This window comes from Pelophylax lessonae, assembly GCF_965119305.1.
Source record: "Pelophylax lessonae genome assembly, chromosome: 4".
Classification (NCBI taxonomy): domain Eukaryota; kingdom Metazoa; phylum Chordata; class Amphibia; order Anura; family Ranidae; genus Pelophylax; species Pelophylax lessonae.
Genome location: NC_138771.1, coordinates 373,798,370 through 373,814,521, shown reverse-complemented (window position 1 = coordinate 373,814,521; position 16,152 = coordinate 373,798,370). Strand labels below are relative to the sequence as shown.

The 16,152-nt window shown below is 39.3% G+C and overlaps 1 protein-coding gene across 1 annotated transcript in view; it reads right to left on the bottom strand.

The window, feature by feature from the left end:
* Window positions 1–16,152, bottom strand: part of LOC309552099 (teneurin-2-like) — a 1,659,581-nt gene that overhangs the window by 544,127 nt on the left and 1,099,302 nt on the right. Inside the window, exon 7 of the mRNA XM_082252878.1 lies at window positions 3,756–3,860. Within this exon, the coding sequence (XP_082109004.1) occupies window positions 3,756–3,860 (105 nt within the window). The remainder of the gene's footprint in view (window positions 1–3,755; window positions 3,861–16,152) is intronic.

Genomic DNA, 16,152 nt, shown 5'->3' with positions numbered 1-16,152 from the left:
TTTATTGCATCAAATTGTGGATATGTTTAATAACCTTCAATGTATTTACAAAGTTAAGTTAAGATATTGACATAGGAAAACATTCTATAATTTAATTACTATGGGGAGTAAACAGGGCTGGTTTACTAAAGGCAAATAGGCTGTTTACTTTGCAAGGGAAGTTACTCTTTGAAAGGACATTTTCCCCAGAGTTTAGAGAATGTTGTGAAAGTTCAGTATGTAAGGAAGACCTAGTCACATGCAAGGAACATAAAAAAACAGCACTTTTAAGCCTCATCCATAGATTATTGGACGAGTTTTTGTCCATTTTTTTTTGCATGCTAGTCTCATATGGAAAGTGAATAGGTTACATTCATACGAAAGTATAGCACAAAAAATAAAACTGCAGAGGTGATCAAATACCACGAAAAGAAAGCTCTATTTGTGGGGGGGAAAGGACACCAGTTTTATTTGGGTACAGCGTCACACGACTGTGCAATTGTCAGTTAAACAAATGCAGTACCGTATAGCAAAAAATGGCCTGGTTATGAAGGGGGGTAAACCTTCCGGGGCTGAAGTGGTTAAAGTCCCAGAGGGGTTTTTCTTTGCACTGATGTGAATATTGTTTGTTCTAAAAATGTGGGATGCTGGCAGTATTACTTTACACTCCATTCAGCTCTTATGTCTTTTTTAACTTTTATCGAACAAGAAACATATCAATAGCATGAGGTAGCAGAGTGACAGGGAGATGAGCTTATCAATGTGTTGCTTCTCCTTTACCTGTCTAGTCATTGGCTTGGGGGAGGGACAAGCTCTGTACGTGTAACTGCAAAAAAAAATAAAAATGAGGTACCCTTGCATAAGGGAGTTCAAGGTTGGCTGAATTTGGTGCCAAAAGCACAAGTCCTTAGCCCTGCTTCAGCCCTGCTAGAACAATGTCCTTCCTACTGAGGCCAAACCCTCTGCTCTGCTCCCTGTCATAGGCCTCCAGACAACATTCCTAACCACAAACCTTTGTATTCTGAAGGAAGGAATGTCCACACATAAAAGTAGTTTTACTGCACTTTGTTGATGGTGTTCAGGTGTTTCAGTCACAGAGTAAGGACATACATTTCAGAGTCACTTGACGTTACACAGTCAATCACATTTAGTGAACAGTCCACAGTATTTACAAGTGAAAGCATGTACAGCCATCTCCCTTTTAGTCTCTCCTCTACCCAGGGTCATAAGTACTCAAAAGACTGTGTTCTCTGTATTTATCTCCTTGCTGGATACATCTCTCCTGGGAACCCTCCAGGGAAGCATCTAACACAGGGATCTCCAGCCAGGCATAAAAGGCCTTTTGCCATCTGTCCCAGCCCCCACCTCCATAAGGGGCAGAATGACTATTAGCTTCTCCTATGTGCAGGTACACTCCACCTAGCCTACTGTCCTGTCCAGGGCATACGTGAGCTGATTATATCTTCATAGGTGTGGGGTGCTTGGCTCCCATTCCCCAAGAGAGAGTGTACCCCTCCTTACCTTATATATGTGGGTTCTGACTCACCCCTGACATCACTACAGAAAGGTTCTATCTAAAAGGGCCTAGACATTGTCTGCTGTAAACAGAAACTATTCTAGTACAGAGCCATCTAGTGGCAAAGTAGCTAACTGCACCTGCCTACACCCTGCCCTGCTGTGTAAATCTCAGCATTGGATGGATTTAAATCTGAATCTTTTGGTAGATAAAACTACTTTCATAAACCTTATGTATTTCATCTATTTACTGTATTTAGCACTTTGCCTGGTGTTCAGCTTTAACAAAAAGCACAAACAACTAATAATCCCATCAGCCTCTATGTAATAAAGATAACAAAAGGAAGACATGTATAGAGCTAGGATCTCTTCATTGGAGATAGGTCTCTTGTTTTATATTGAAGCATGCTACTGTACATCTCGGTGCTCTAGTGCCAACTGGGAAAATACTGTGTGCATAATTCTCCAAAAACACTGATTCAGCAGAAACATGTTGAAGAATTGTTAGATTTTTATTTTTTTTGGAGGCAACAATGGTCGTATATTTGCTGTACTTTTGAGAAATGCCAAAGCAGCACAAAAAGAACTACAGAAAAAGTCTAAGGGCCCTTTCACACATGGAGTCCGTCAGACGGACTCCGTTTTTCTCAGCGGGGGATCGATCCGCTGATCCCCCGCTGAGCAGAAGGATGACAGCTGTTCTCCGTGCTGTGTGCGGAGACACAGCTGTCAGGTCCCCATGCATCTCTATGGGGGAATTGGATGGAAACGGACCGTCTGTCCATTCTCATCGGATCCGATCCGCTGGATAGATGGATGGAAAATTGGGTTTTCCTCGATCCAGATTTGACGGATCAGATCGGACGTCAGCGGCCATGTCTCTGCTGACATCCGATGCCCCATAGAGATGCATAGAGATGCATAGAGATGCATGGGGTGACCATTCAGATCTGCCAAAAAAACTGGATCTGACTGGTGGAAACTGACAGGTGGGCTCATGCAAGATCAGAGTATTTATGTGATTGGTATAGCCAGGTGTTTCTGATCAACCGGGGTAGAGATAGCAGATACATATAAATCACAGGCTGATATAAATCCATGGTTGTTTGCAGGTAGCAAAAAGTAACAAAAAGCCAAAAGCACGTGGGTTGCGTTCGTAACAGGCTTGGCACACATTACTTAGGTTTGGGTGACAAATCCAAATCCCACTGAAGGCAATGGAACCCAAATGTTAAAAACACCAGCAATAACCATTTTCAAAGATAATAGTCTAGAGATGGTAAAACAAATGGCAAAGGGGGCTGGGCACTGACCTGGGGAACATGTTCTAAAGGAAAAAAAAAAAAAAAAAGAAAAAACTCTGTTTGCTGTGGAGCATCAATTTTAGAAATGGTTAAAAAAAAGGGAAAGTGTGGAACAAGCATTCACATCGTCTCCTGAACCATACTAGACCACATGCCTCTGACAAAGCACCTTTCACCCAAGAGGAGATTAGGATGAGCTACTCCAATGCCCTCCTAGCTGCTGAAAGAAAAACACCTGCCAGACACACGTCTGGTCCAATCAATTCACTCCCACTGAATGACATGTGACAGCTGATAGTGGGTGACAGCTGTTACAAAAAAAAGGCGGGGGGTCTCCCAGGTGATATCAATAATCATATAAGGCCAATAGTGTCATGGAGATCCCTCAATCCAACCTTAACCTCATCCCTGCTATTCATATGTAATTGCACATAGAGAAATTAATATTAGGGATAGATGTGCATGTCTTGATATGAACTGTCTGCAACTGATGCACACATCCATCCCTAACCGTAGGTAATCTGCGATTACTCGTGAAAAAAAAATGTTTGTATAGGCTTTTTTGCCTGCAGCTATTTGGAAACACCTGGCTGTACCCACTGCCTAATTATGTTGGTCTTGCCATAATATGACATCCGCATAAGCTCTAAGAAGGCAGGCAGCTATAAACATCAAAAAAAGTTTAAATTTATTTTAGAAAAATGCTGATTACAACTTATATTTAATGACAGCTAAATACTAAGCTACTTTACTGCACTCAGCACAGCAGCACACATTGAATATTAAATCTTTTAGCTTAGGTAGTTTAAATCTATTGATTTGAAATATAATACAAACTTCTACATCACAATTTAAAAAAAAAAAAAACCTGTACATAAAATGAAATAGTAAGAGAAGATAGGCACAGATGTATAGGCAGTCAATCACTGCAGAAGGAAGAATTGTAGATAATCTCACCAGATGGCGTTGTTGCAACGTCGTCTCTGTCTGTTCTTATCCCATTGTTGAATGTATGTGCATCCACTGGCTGGAGCTGCCAGTTCAGTCCAAGCAGATGCATTGCTGCAGGAAAGACAAAGTGATGAGAGGCAAATATAAAATGCATATTTTAAGATGTCAAGAGAAGTAAACACTACACTGTTTTTACACATTTATGAAAGCTGCCTTCTTTTCATTTAATTACAGCGATATCACTCGTTTAATATTCTCTTCTCTACAGGAATTCACTTACAGGTTTATTCATAATCAAAAATGCTGTTTATCAGAATATCCAGAGAACAGATATTATTATACTGTATATAGTTAAAAAGATTTTAAACATTGTCTACTCCAAAAGCTTTGAACGGTATCCACGAAACACTGCTGCCGGTGTTATGTTCCTTTTGTGGAAATAGTAAATTGATAAACAGTTAGGCAGAAATGTGCAGATATCATAGAGCAGCTTGTCTGCAAACAACTGAGCTATGCAACCACTGGTACAAAAAGGAAAATAACTTTAGATGTAACACTAAAAAAAAAAAAAAAAAATTCTTGCAGGTTATTTTCTGTTCAGTTATGATTTCTATTTGTTAATTCCTAAACTGGTGTTCATGATGTTGAAATTGCAGTGTCACATCACTAGTTAGTGACCTAATATGCATTAGAGGACTATTTCTCCTGACATGCTACCCAGCAAGGAAATGTAATTAGAAGGGGTCTAAGCAGTTACATAGGTGTCTATGTGCCTATGTCATCACCCATTGGTATTCCAACATTGAGTCTATGCAGCTTGGGGGGCAGTGTAGTATAAAGATCCGATGAATATACACTCTTAAAGGATTCCTAGGCAAACAGTGGGCATTAGCTATCTTAGTCTGGTGTGGCTGGGCTGTGCTGTTCAGCAGCACTGATCAGTCTAATAGCATCGCCTAAGGGGCCCTTGTATCACTGACACTCATCCATTTATCAAAGGCATATCTGCATCATTCCATATATGTGTTGCTATGGCTATTGCATAAATACATGTTTTTGTTTAGATATAAGGCAGTCTGTTGGCAAGAAAAACATGTTTTTACCTAGACTCTCAGTGTTTCAATATAATATAACATTTTGTTTTGGGTATCGCCATTTTGAAAAAGTGTCTGAGTGTCAGGAACGACATTCCAGCAGACAGGATGGCTCTTCTAGACAGAGACCTGTGCATAAAAACATGCTAATTTGTGTTCCTGTTCACGCTAATAGAAATTGTGCATGTGCTCGTGCGTGCGCGCACACCACTTGCTCACGTGTGCACTCGCATTGGTGCTAAGCGGGCTATTTAAACTGAGCTTGTGTTATGCTTCAGTGCTGTCTTTTCTACAGTGTTTCCATGCATACCTGCCACCTGTTACTCTGCATTTGACTACTGTTACAGATTCAGCTTGTCTTGACTACTCCTAAACTCTGCCTGCATTTATCCCAGCTTGCCTCTGACCACACTTCTGCCTGTTCCCCTCCCGCTGCTCCACTGATCTGTAGCCTGCATCCTGACATTGCTCCTGCCTATGCATCTGCACCTGATCAATCTGCCTGCTTTTGACCTGGTTCCTCTGACTTTGCTTCTGTCCCCATCGCTGCTGGACTGCCTGCCTCTGCCTATATTCCACCGGTGCTGCTCACCGCCCATCTGCTACTGGCTGCTACCTGTCTGCTATCTCCAGTACCAGCCTGATCCTGTCTCCTGCTCTCTGGTGTCCATCCAGAATTCCTGTTCTGCTGTGGTCTACTTACGGTCTCAGCCTGGTCCCCTCTCCTGCTTACTAGTCTCCATTCAGCACTCCTGCTCTACTTCCCCTGCTTGATCCTGAGAGTCATTAAATCATTAAAAGTATCTAAAAGTATCTAAATCCAATTTTTATTTTTAGCAGAATAGGAAATTGTTAAAATCCTTATCACAGAACAACAGAAAATCCTGTATCATGCTAGATTACTGTGCATTGAAGCTGGTTCTGCTCCAAAAAGTGAAAAAGGCACCCTAATGAAACTATTTGGCTGAAAAATGCCCACATTTCTTCAACTCCTGCTCCAACTTCTCATCCCTCACTTTTCATCTCCTTCTACACTTCACAAGAGTCTCTGTCTGCCTCCCCTGCATCTACTGCACCAACTGTGGTCTCAAGCAATATGCAAGGTTTTTTTTTCGAGGCTTACATTATGGTGCATTAATAGGGAAAGAGGGTCAGCATGGGACCACACTAAGTAGAGCCAAGCATAGGTTTGACATCTCCAGCAGCATCCTTGAAGTAATACTAAAGTCTCCTTTTTTTGTTGTAAATAACAAACATGTGCACTCTGTGGTTTTGCCTAGAGCAGCTCAGATCCTCCCCTTCTTGGGTCCCTCTTCGGTGCGCCTGGACACTCCTTCCTGTTGAATGCCCCCACAGCAAGCTGCTTGTTATTGCGGCACCCGAGCCAAGCCACACCTCCCTGTGTCCATTCAGACATGGAGCCATGGCCCGAACCCACCCCCTCTCTCTCCTCATTGGCTGAATTTGGCGCCATGCTGCTCTCTTAGCCAATGAGGAGGGCAGCCGAGACACTCCTGCAACATCGCTGGATATAGGTGGACCTCAGGCAAGTATTAGGGGGCTGCACACAAAAGGCTTTTTATCTTAATGCACAGAATGAATTAGGATAGAAAAACTCTATGGATTTACTATTGCTTTAACCAAGAACATATCTCTTTCATAGCTACTAGAGCAGAAGAAAAACATTTTCCCAATCACCTCAATAGCTAGTGTCTCAATATCAGCTCGGAAAGCCTGCTGGCTTTACAGTTGCTCCCATTGCAGCTGGTGGAGTAGACCCCCTTCTGTGAGTTTATGGGCTGGGCTGCACCATAGTGGTATGTACTCAGCCACCATGTTTTTGCCCAGAAGGACATTTTTGCCCAACAAATTGTGTGGAAAGCAATGATTCTGTGTCTCTGGATCATGCAGTCGGCGGCAGAGTTCATTCGACCACAGACAGGTGATTGAGAAAGATTGAGGATGGGGCACAATGCTAGAGCTGATTGTGCTGCCCCGTTCCTGCACATTGGTGAAAAGAAGTCTTGCAAAGTGACCCAGAGCCTGGCTGTATTTCAACTTTAAAGGGTTTTCATATTTAAATTTCTGACAGGGAGCAGGATTTCCCAATCCCTGTCAATAATCATGGCATGCCTAAATAAAAAAAAAAAAAAAAACAGGTAGTATACATCCTTATTAAATACATCATGTGAATACAGTATTTCAAAATATCTGCTTAATCAATTTGCTTTTAAAAGGGTCGGGATTATTGTTTTCATTTGGAATTAAAAAAAAAACAGAGAAAAAGGCCTCTGGATTGCTACTGTATTTCTTACCATGGAAAATCGATAGCAGGGATGGATTCAGTGGACTGAAGATTTATTTCCAAAAATCTAAGCAGATGTTTACAAATGCACTATTCTATAGACAAGGTCCCATGGTGTCAACAGACACTCTAAGTGTCACCTGATTCTACTACAATTGATATGATCAGGTAACTTATTTGTCCATATTTGTCACACATATGCAACATTCATGTTTTTTTTTTTTTGTTTTTTTGTTTTTTTTGTGGATAAAACTGATTTTCTGCTAAACAAAATACAGTGTGATGTGACAGGGATTGAAGAACCATAAGCACTAGAGACTGCAATTACACCTTTTTCATAAATCTATGGTACACAATGACATTGGGAATGTATGATACTCCTCACAGTTTAACAGCCTGCTATCATGACAGAGAAGGCTTGGAATAATTGTCTTGTTAGAGAGCAGATTCAGTGCAATGTTGGTGTAAGTTTTCAGCCCCACAGCATAACACCTTATTTCCACTCTCAAGCTCTGCGACAAATATAGGTCAAGGCAAGACATGTGTCAACACACAGGAAGGACAAGCCAGCTAGTATAACATTTCAAATATCAGAATATGAAAACTATTGGTGAGTCCTTTGTGGGAATTGTAGCTGCTAATTTATTAATTAGTAGGTACATTTAGCAGAGGAACTATTATTTCAATTGAAATCACAAGGGTTATTAAAATAAATGTTATAGCTTTATAGCACACCTCATCTGGGGCTCATGATGCCTACGAATATTGAAAATTTATACTTGTTAGAGTTAAAGTGGTAATATATTAAAAAGCAAACATTTATTTTAATGCAGCTTGCCAATTCTTAGATGTGGTGGCTGCATTCAATTTTTTTTAGGCTTTCTTTCTTTACTTGCCAGTAAATCTGCTTGATTTTTTAAAAGAACAAGCTCTCTAACAGATCCAGGGGTGCTTACTATGATCAGATTTATTTATTTATGTAAAAAATTTATCCCAAAAGGAAAAAAAAAACTTTGCTTTAATTTGTTATCCCATTTTGTCCACCCAAAATCCCGTGTTGAGATTCAGCCTGCTATACTGGATCATGCAATTTTAGCAATGCGCTGTTTGATTTTGCAATAAGTAAGTGCATTTTGAGACTTTTTAATAAAGGAACAGTTTTTACATACTTTATTATGTTCTGCACTTTGATGGTAACGCTGGTGGTTCAATCTAAGATGGAGTTTTTGGAGGCCATTAGGAGGACATTGAATTTGAGCGCTTCTGACCATTTTTAATTTAATGGTCAAGCTTGTTTGGTAGGAGGCCTTTTTTAATTGTGGCGCATGGTGGTGGAGGCACTCATTTACACTTTGGGAATAAAGTGTGTTTTTACATCGAGTCAACATATAAACAGTATTTGTTTTAATTGTTGACCTTAATTCACTTGGTGGCATTTTATATACTTGATTTAAAATTATATATGCAGGGCAGCGCTACTATTAGGCAAACTAGGCAGCCGTCTAGGGCGCAATGTCCAAAAAAACGCCTGCAAAAACACACCTGGGCGTTTTTGTTGCAGGCGTTTTTTTGGGCATTTTTTGGGCGTCTTTGGAGGCAGGCATAACATCTGAACTTCTGTATAGGGGTATATATATATATATATATACACACACACATATATGTATATATACACATACACACATACAGGTGTGATAGGAGCAGAGCCACATCCCTGCAAATAATTTCATTAACGCAGGCATAGGGTTCCGCTACTTTCACACCTATATGTGTGTATGTGTATATATACATATATGTGTGTGTGTATATATACCCCTATACAGAAGTCCAGATGTTATGTCTGCCTCCAAAGATGCCCAAAAAATGCACAATAAACACCTGCAACAAAAACGCCTAGGTGTGTTGTTGCAGGCGTTTTTTTGGGCATTTTTGGGCTTCTTTGGAGGCAGGCATAACATCTGAACTTCTGTATAGGGGTATATATACACACACACATATATGTATATATACACATACACACATATAGGTGTGATAGGAGCGGAGCCACATCCCTGCAAATATTTTCATTAGCGCAGGCATATAGTTCTGCTACTTTCACACCTATATGTGTGTATGTGTATATATACATATATGTGTGTGTGTGTGTGTATATATACCCCTATACAGAAGTTCAGATGTCATGCCTGCCTCCAAAGACGTCCACAAAAAAGCCCAATAAATTCCTGCAACAAAAACGGCCAGGTGTGAAAGTAGCGGAGCCCCATCCCTGCTCTTATGCAATTCTAAGACAAACAATCTTTTTTTTTCCTGGTTCTGGACATGATACAGAGCTGAAACTTAACAGGTACACTTTTTAGACCCCCCAGACACTAAATCCAAAGAAATCTAATTTTTTTTTTCAATAATTTTTTCAATAATTGCCTCTCTATTTAAAAACGACAATTTTTAAGAACTTTTTTTGTGTGATTAATAGTTCCTGGGGCATGACCCAGAACCCTAGGCACTTTTTAGGGGCATTTATTGTGTTTTAGGGCTTTTTTGATTACCGAAGTTCGGGTCCCATTGATTTCAATGGGGTTCTACAATCCGGACACAAACTTTCGGGAAGTTCAGGTGTTCTGGTCGAACCGAACTTTTCAAAAGTTCGATCATCCATATTGGAGAGTGTTAAAGGGGCGGGAAATGTATCATTTATTGGCCCTATCCTTGTCTAAATCACTGACTCTGGGTTATTTTATTTTATTTTTTTTAAGTTAGGTATAGTAAACTGTGTTTACTAAGCCCCAGTTTATGAATGAATGGAAAGCCTATAAAGTTTATAAAGATTTATTCCTGTTCATTCAATATGTGCTGCTGAGGCTCCAGAGATGAATATTGAGGGCTGTGTTCTCAATCTCATTTCTTTGTCTCAAAGGTGAAACATCAGAGGTCTATTTAGACCCTTAATATTTCACCAAGGACCCTGAAAACGGGGACCCGAAAAAAAAGGTTGAATTGTAGAAAATATAAATAAATAAGATTTAAAAAAATAACAAAAAATATAAAATAACAAAAATAAACAGCTACTGACACCAATGGAGCAAAGCAGGCTAAATATAACTAAGGCCTCTTTCACGTATTGCGATCCGCTCCGGCACTTTTTTTTTTTTTTTACGGACACGGATGACACTTGTGTCATCCGGTCCGTATGTCCACATATCATCCCATCCGTTTGCGGATGATATACGGACATAATGTATGTCTATGTGATTGTGGATGTCAGCGGATGACACCGCTGACATCCGATTTTGCGTCCTTTCCGTTTTTAAACTGAAGAAAATAGGATTCTGTTCCGTTCCAAAAAACGGAACAGAACTGAAAGGATGCAAATCGGATGTCAGCGGATGGTCATCCACTGACATCCACAATCCCATTGACATGCATTATGTCCGTATATCACCCGCAAACGGATGGGGTGATATACGGACATACGGAACGCCCGTGTGAAAGAGGCCTAAAAGACATTGAGAAATTGGTAGTTAATATTATTTATAATTTGGTTTTAAACAGAAAAAACATGGGCTGTTCAGTTTAAAATGCCCTGACCTATTTTTGTCTCAGTCTGGGCCAGCTTCCCACTGGCACCGATGTTCCCCACAAACTGTGCTGATGTTCTGCATACTGCTGCACGCTGCAGGATTGGATAATGTTAGCTAGATAAATGTAGCAGTTTCATGTTTTGTTGTTTTAATATTTTCTACTGTTTTTAAAAATGTTGTAGTTTTTTTGCAAGTAGCTGGTCTTGCCTAGGGTGCAAAATAGTCTAGGCACTTTGTACTTTACTACATATGAACTATATATTCATTATATGTACATTTTAATTGTTATAATTTTATTTTACTTATGCAAAAGAGTTTACTGTATATAGCACTCTAAGTAAATTTAGAGTTACTATGATGGTTTTTTAGTATTACACATTTGGTATTACAAATTGCACAGTGGCAGCTTTATTGTTTGTATTTGGATTTTACCCAGCGCAGATTATTTCTTTAATTTTCAATTCGTTAATATATTTAAATCTGCTAGAACATTTAACACTCCCTCCCCCCAGACTGACAACGCTGCTGCCTGTTGTGCCACCTGTCCAGGGTGGGGGCGCTCTAATACAGGATATGTTACTGGCCAGATCAGCAGCCGAAAACAGAGGGGAAAAAGCCTAAAGCACAAGAACATGAATGCAGCCTCCCCATCAAATGATAGGTAAGCTACAATACATTACAGTTTTGGTTAAGGAATAATACCACATATATATATATATATATATATATATATATATATATATATATATATATTTTTTTTTTTTTTTATATTTTTCTTGAACTCTCTGGGAACCCATGAGTTTTATGCCTCAACAAAATATTATTTAAATAAAACTCAACCCATTGTGCTGGGATGTGTCTCCTCCAACGAAATTTACATTGCACTTTCATTTTCAATTTTTGCAGAACCCCAGAACATACATAATTTCCCATACACATTATTTTGATGCCCCCTTTTGGCACTGGTAATTTGTCATATAGGTTTCAGGTCTTTATTTCATTTTCCATTACCGAGCCTTGCCATTCAGTGACTGTTTTTGTGTCTATCAAGCTTTCATTATTTACACTTTCACTTTCTCACTCTAAAGACTTGCATAAACATGAAATAACAAAAGATCATTATAATATCATGGACAGATGATGGACAGGTGTTACTTCATGGGATAATTCATGAGACAATGACAGGTCAGAAAACTTTGGCCAATTGCAATTTTTTTCCTTCATAATTTAGCACTAGGAAGTGTCTGTGTACACACCTCCCCTTTCATCTGTAAAGGATAAATACAAATGATTAACCAATCTAATCATTTGTGTTTAGGAACCTGCAGCAGATTGGGTACCTATGAATACTTTTTGCTCTGGCTAACTATATTCATTTTTCAAAACATTAGCAGAATTCTAGGCACAAAGGCTATTGTTGTACAGTACAGCACATTATTAGATATTCCACGTGATCATGGGATCTGCAGTGGGTGTCAGTGCAATATTAACACCCCAAACTCAGGTCACTAACGCAGTACGTTTGCCTGCACCGGATCACATGTTACAAATTGACCATGGGAACCAGTTTCGGCACATTTCTAAAATTGGTGAATGCACTACTTTGGTTCGATCGGGTTTGATTTGAGCCAATAAAAAAAATAGGCTCAAATCGCACCACACTGAATTGCATGAGAATTGCACAAGAGTGCAGTGCGATTTCTATGCAATTCATAGCCAATCCATGCCAATCTATGTTTTAGGTAAACCAAGCATACTCCTACCCTATCACTATTTACAATTTCACAAACATTATTTTGTTTTTATTGTGAAGGGGTTTTGTTTTTACTGTAAAGGGGTTTTGCGCTGAATGCGTTCACGATTACTGAAATACAGTAAGGAAATAGTGTTTCCAGCATACAGCTTTGTCAATAGCTAGAAAGCTGGCATAGTATTCAGGGCATTAGAGCTTTCCAATACTTTTATTACCTGCTTTCCTGACAACAAATGCTAAACGGAGCACCACTTGCTCTGTGGTGTACAGCCAAGTCAGATACTTACAAGATCTGAAGTACAAACATTGGATGCAATTAGCAAATTAATTGGGGCAATTTGCATGCATATCTCTTTGCAGACAATTTGCCATGATTGTACAGCCTTGGCTCTTTAGGCCTGCAGATGTGTATCTGTGACAACAAAAACTGATAATAGCAAATAATATCTGCCTCTGCGCCCTCTAAAACCTGAATTACAAGCCGTATTGTATTTTTACTTTATTTTTAATATTTCTTTAGCACTAAGACATTACACTATACTTCACAAAGTACAATGGGGGAGAGTTTTATCTAAGGTACAGTATCAGAAGAACAATTTGGTCAGATGCTAATGAACCATTTAGCAGGTTTTTTTTTTTTTGGTTCTTTTTTTTTGGGGTGGGGGGGAGGGGGTGGGCAAAATCACTGAACCTAAAGGAAAACCACACAAAGAAGTTACATTTTACGGTCACCCCCATAAAAGAGTGTCAGTTAAAGGCACATTATCACATAAAAAAAAAAAAAAAAAAAAAAAGAAATAGTTGTAGATTAAGCTAGCTTCAGTCGTTTACAGGCATTAAGAATTAGACACACCTAAACGTGTGAAAACATGCCTACATGCTAGATGCGTTTAGCGCTTGAATGATCATTCATTCCAAAGGCCAGAAGAAATTACAATTCTGGCCAAGTGAATGAATAGATGCCTGAATGCTTGCTAAGCCTAAATGCGCCTAAATGCCAGTGTCAATTTTGGCAGCAAATTTCGATTTAGTTTTAGTCATAGTCTTTCGACTAAAATGCCATTTTAGTTTTAGTCATATTTTAGTCTTTTGACTAAAATGCTATTTTAATTTTAGTCGTATTTTAGCCATCTGAATTGTTTTAGTTTTATTCATATTTTAGCTGACTAAAATCTCATACATTTTAGTTAACTAAAAATCAAATGGGTTTAGGTAAGGTGTAATGCAATATTTAAACTTTTTTCTAGAATTTCCAAACTAATTATATAGTCCTAGAGTAAAAATCTAATAACATGTTATTATTTATGATGTTAAGGTTTGAACTAGTGATCAACCAATATCGTTTTTTTATTGCCGATACCGATATTTTGGTCATTGGATATCGGTATCGGCCGATATTGGCCGATATTTTCAGACATTTAAATTTTTTTTTTCTTTCACAGGTACTCTGGTTGAGGGATCTGGGGGTCTAAAAGACCCCAAACCCCTCCTCTGCCCTTAAAAGCATTCAAAACGCCAAGTTTGGCTGTTTTGAATGCACACATTTTTTTTAATTTGACGCCGAGTACCCGGAAGTGATGTCATGACATCACTTCCGTTTTTTTTACATGGAGACCCGATCAGAGCCGAATGTGGCTTTGATCAGGTCTTCTCTTTGGCAGCCATGCAGGTAGGATGCCCGGTTTTTCCAGTGGGACGGGAGACCCGGGTGAGCCGCGGAAGGCGGCGGGAGGGAGCCGAGCGGCTTCTCAGCTGCATCGGTTGTCATTACAAGACAGCCGACCATCGGCTATGGACGCCAGTACCAAGGTGATGCCTCTAGCTGCAGGCATCACTCTGGTACAGCACTTTCCCAAAATGTTGGCAATATCGGTAACCTCAGGGGCCGATTCCGATATATTGGGGAAAGTGCATATTGGCGCCTGATATATCGGCATTGCCGATAATCAGTCGATCCCTAGTTTGAACATGCACTACAGACACAGATTTAGCCGTTGCGATATATAATCTCTTTATTAATAAAACCAAATTTCATAAACAAACAAAAAAATGTAGCTTTTTGGCAAACAGAAGTGCAACTTTAAAATACAAAAAGCCAAAAAATACCTGTAAACTCTATTGCTAAATGCATTGCAAAACAATGATTGGGTGCAATTTTTATGCTGATTTTTTCTCCCACAAAGCAAGGCATCCTGGGGAGGAAAAAAAAAAGTACTAAAGCCTAAAAAGTACTGCCTCGTTATCCCCCTTCCCAAGTCCTGGGTATTACCTGTCTTCTCTGGGAAATCTAGACTTCTGACTACTTCAAGATGTAGAGTGGGAGGATAACGGTGAACTCCAGTACTCTTCTCAGTGCTCTGGCACACTGGCAAGATAAGCTGCAGTTCAGGGGCTCTCTCACTCCCCGATGGACTTGAAAACAAAGGAGGAATCAGAAGCCTATTTAGATCCCTGCAGCCTCCATAAAGAGACCCTGTCAATAACTGGGTTTGCTGTCACCTTGTAACAATGTAAAAAAGTAACACGTATTTAGAAAATATTAACAATTAAAATGTTTGGATTATTATTATTAATATTAATTATACATATAATATGTAGAGAACATATAAATAGTGAGCATGCAGTTAGAATGCGCAAAATACCTACATAAACTCCATGTGTGCATTACATATTAGGTATCTATGCAAATGCAAGAGCTGGAAGCTAGAAGAATAATTAAAGTGTCCTCATTTTAATGTATCTGAATTTGGAATTTTAAATTGTTTTAAAAATAGTAAACCATGTGAACTGTTAAAGCAAACCTAATAATTGCTGATTTAAACAACCCTGCATCTGTATAGTGCCAGTGCTACATAATACCTTTATAAAGCCTGCTCTGAAAGCCCTGAACTTCTGCACACCAATGCTTCCACCTGCACACAAGAATGCAGCAATTGGAGCCTATCTAGTATTACAAGAGCCATATTAGGCACACAAGGCCCCTACATGAATACTGCCATTCAGATTCTGAAATTCCCATTCTGGGGTGGGAAGGGGGTTACAGGGGTTGCAGCAAAAAGAGGTAGGCAGGCACTGAAAAGGTAAGCTGTTAAACTGGGCTCTGTCTGCTATGTTGCTGCAGGGCTACATTTGGTACATTTAATTTGCACTTGGGTTTAGATTAAAACACTTCCAAGATCCTTAACAGTTCATTAACAGGTGACTTTTAAACTGCAGTTGACTCTGACATGCATTTGACCTACTTTTTGCCAGCATGTTGCATGTGGGATTTAGGCCTTGCTTACATGGACATTCTTAAGTGTACACTAGTGTGAGGACTGTGTTTTGACATGCACAAACACAGCGTCTGCTCCAAATTTGACATACATGTGGGTGTGGGTATGCGCTGCTTCACCCAAATTGACATGAATGGGACTGCATACATGTGGATTCACTGAACACCTGTTCAACCTTTGCAGGTAAAACATTTGCCTCACATGGGTGAGGCCTTAAAATTTAAGATTTTTTTTTTATACAGGAAACTTTTTAATTATATTTTATTAGAAAGCAAGCAATTGTTTGCATCATTATTTATTTAAGCATATGTAAACTTTTGAAAAAGTGACATAAATGTTAAGAAGCACATCATAATTTTACTATCTAGTATTGGGGCTAAGCTAGATGGTAGATTCAA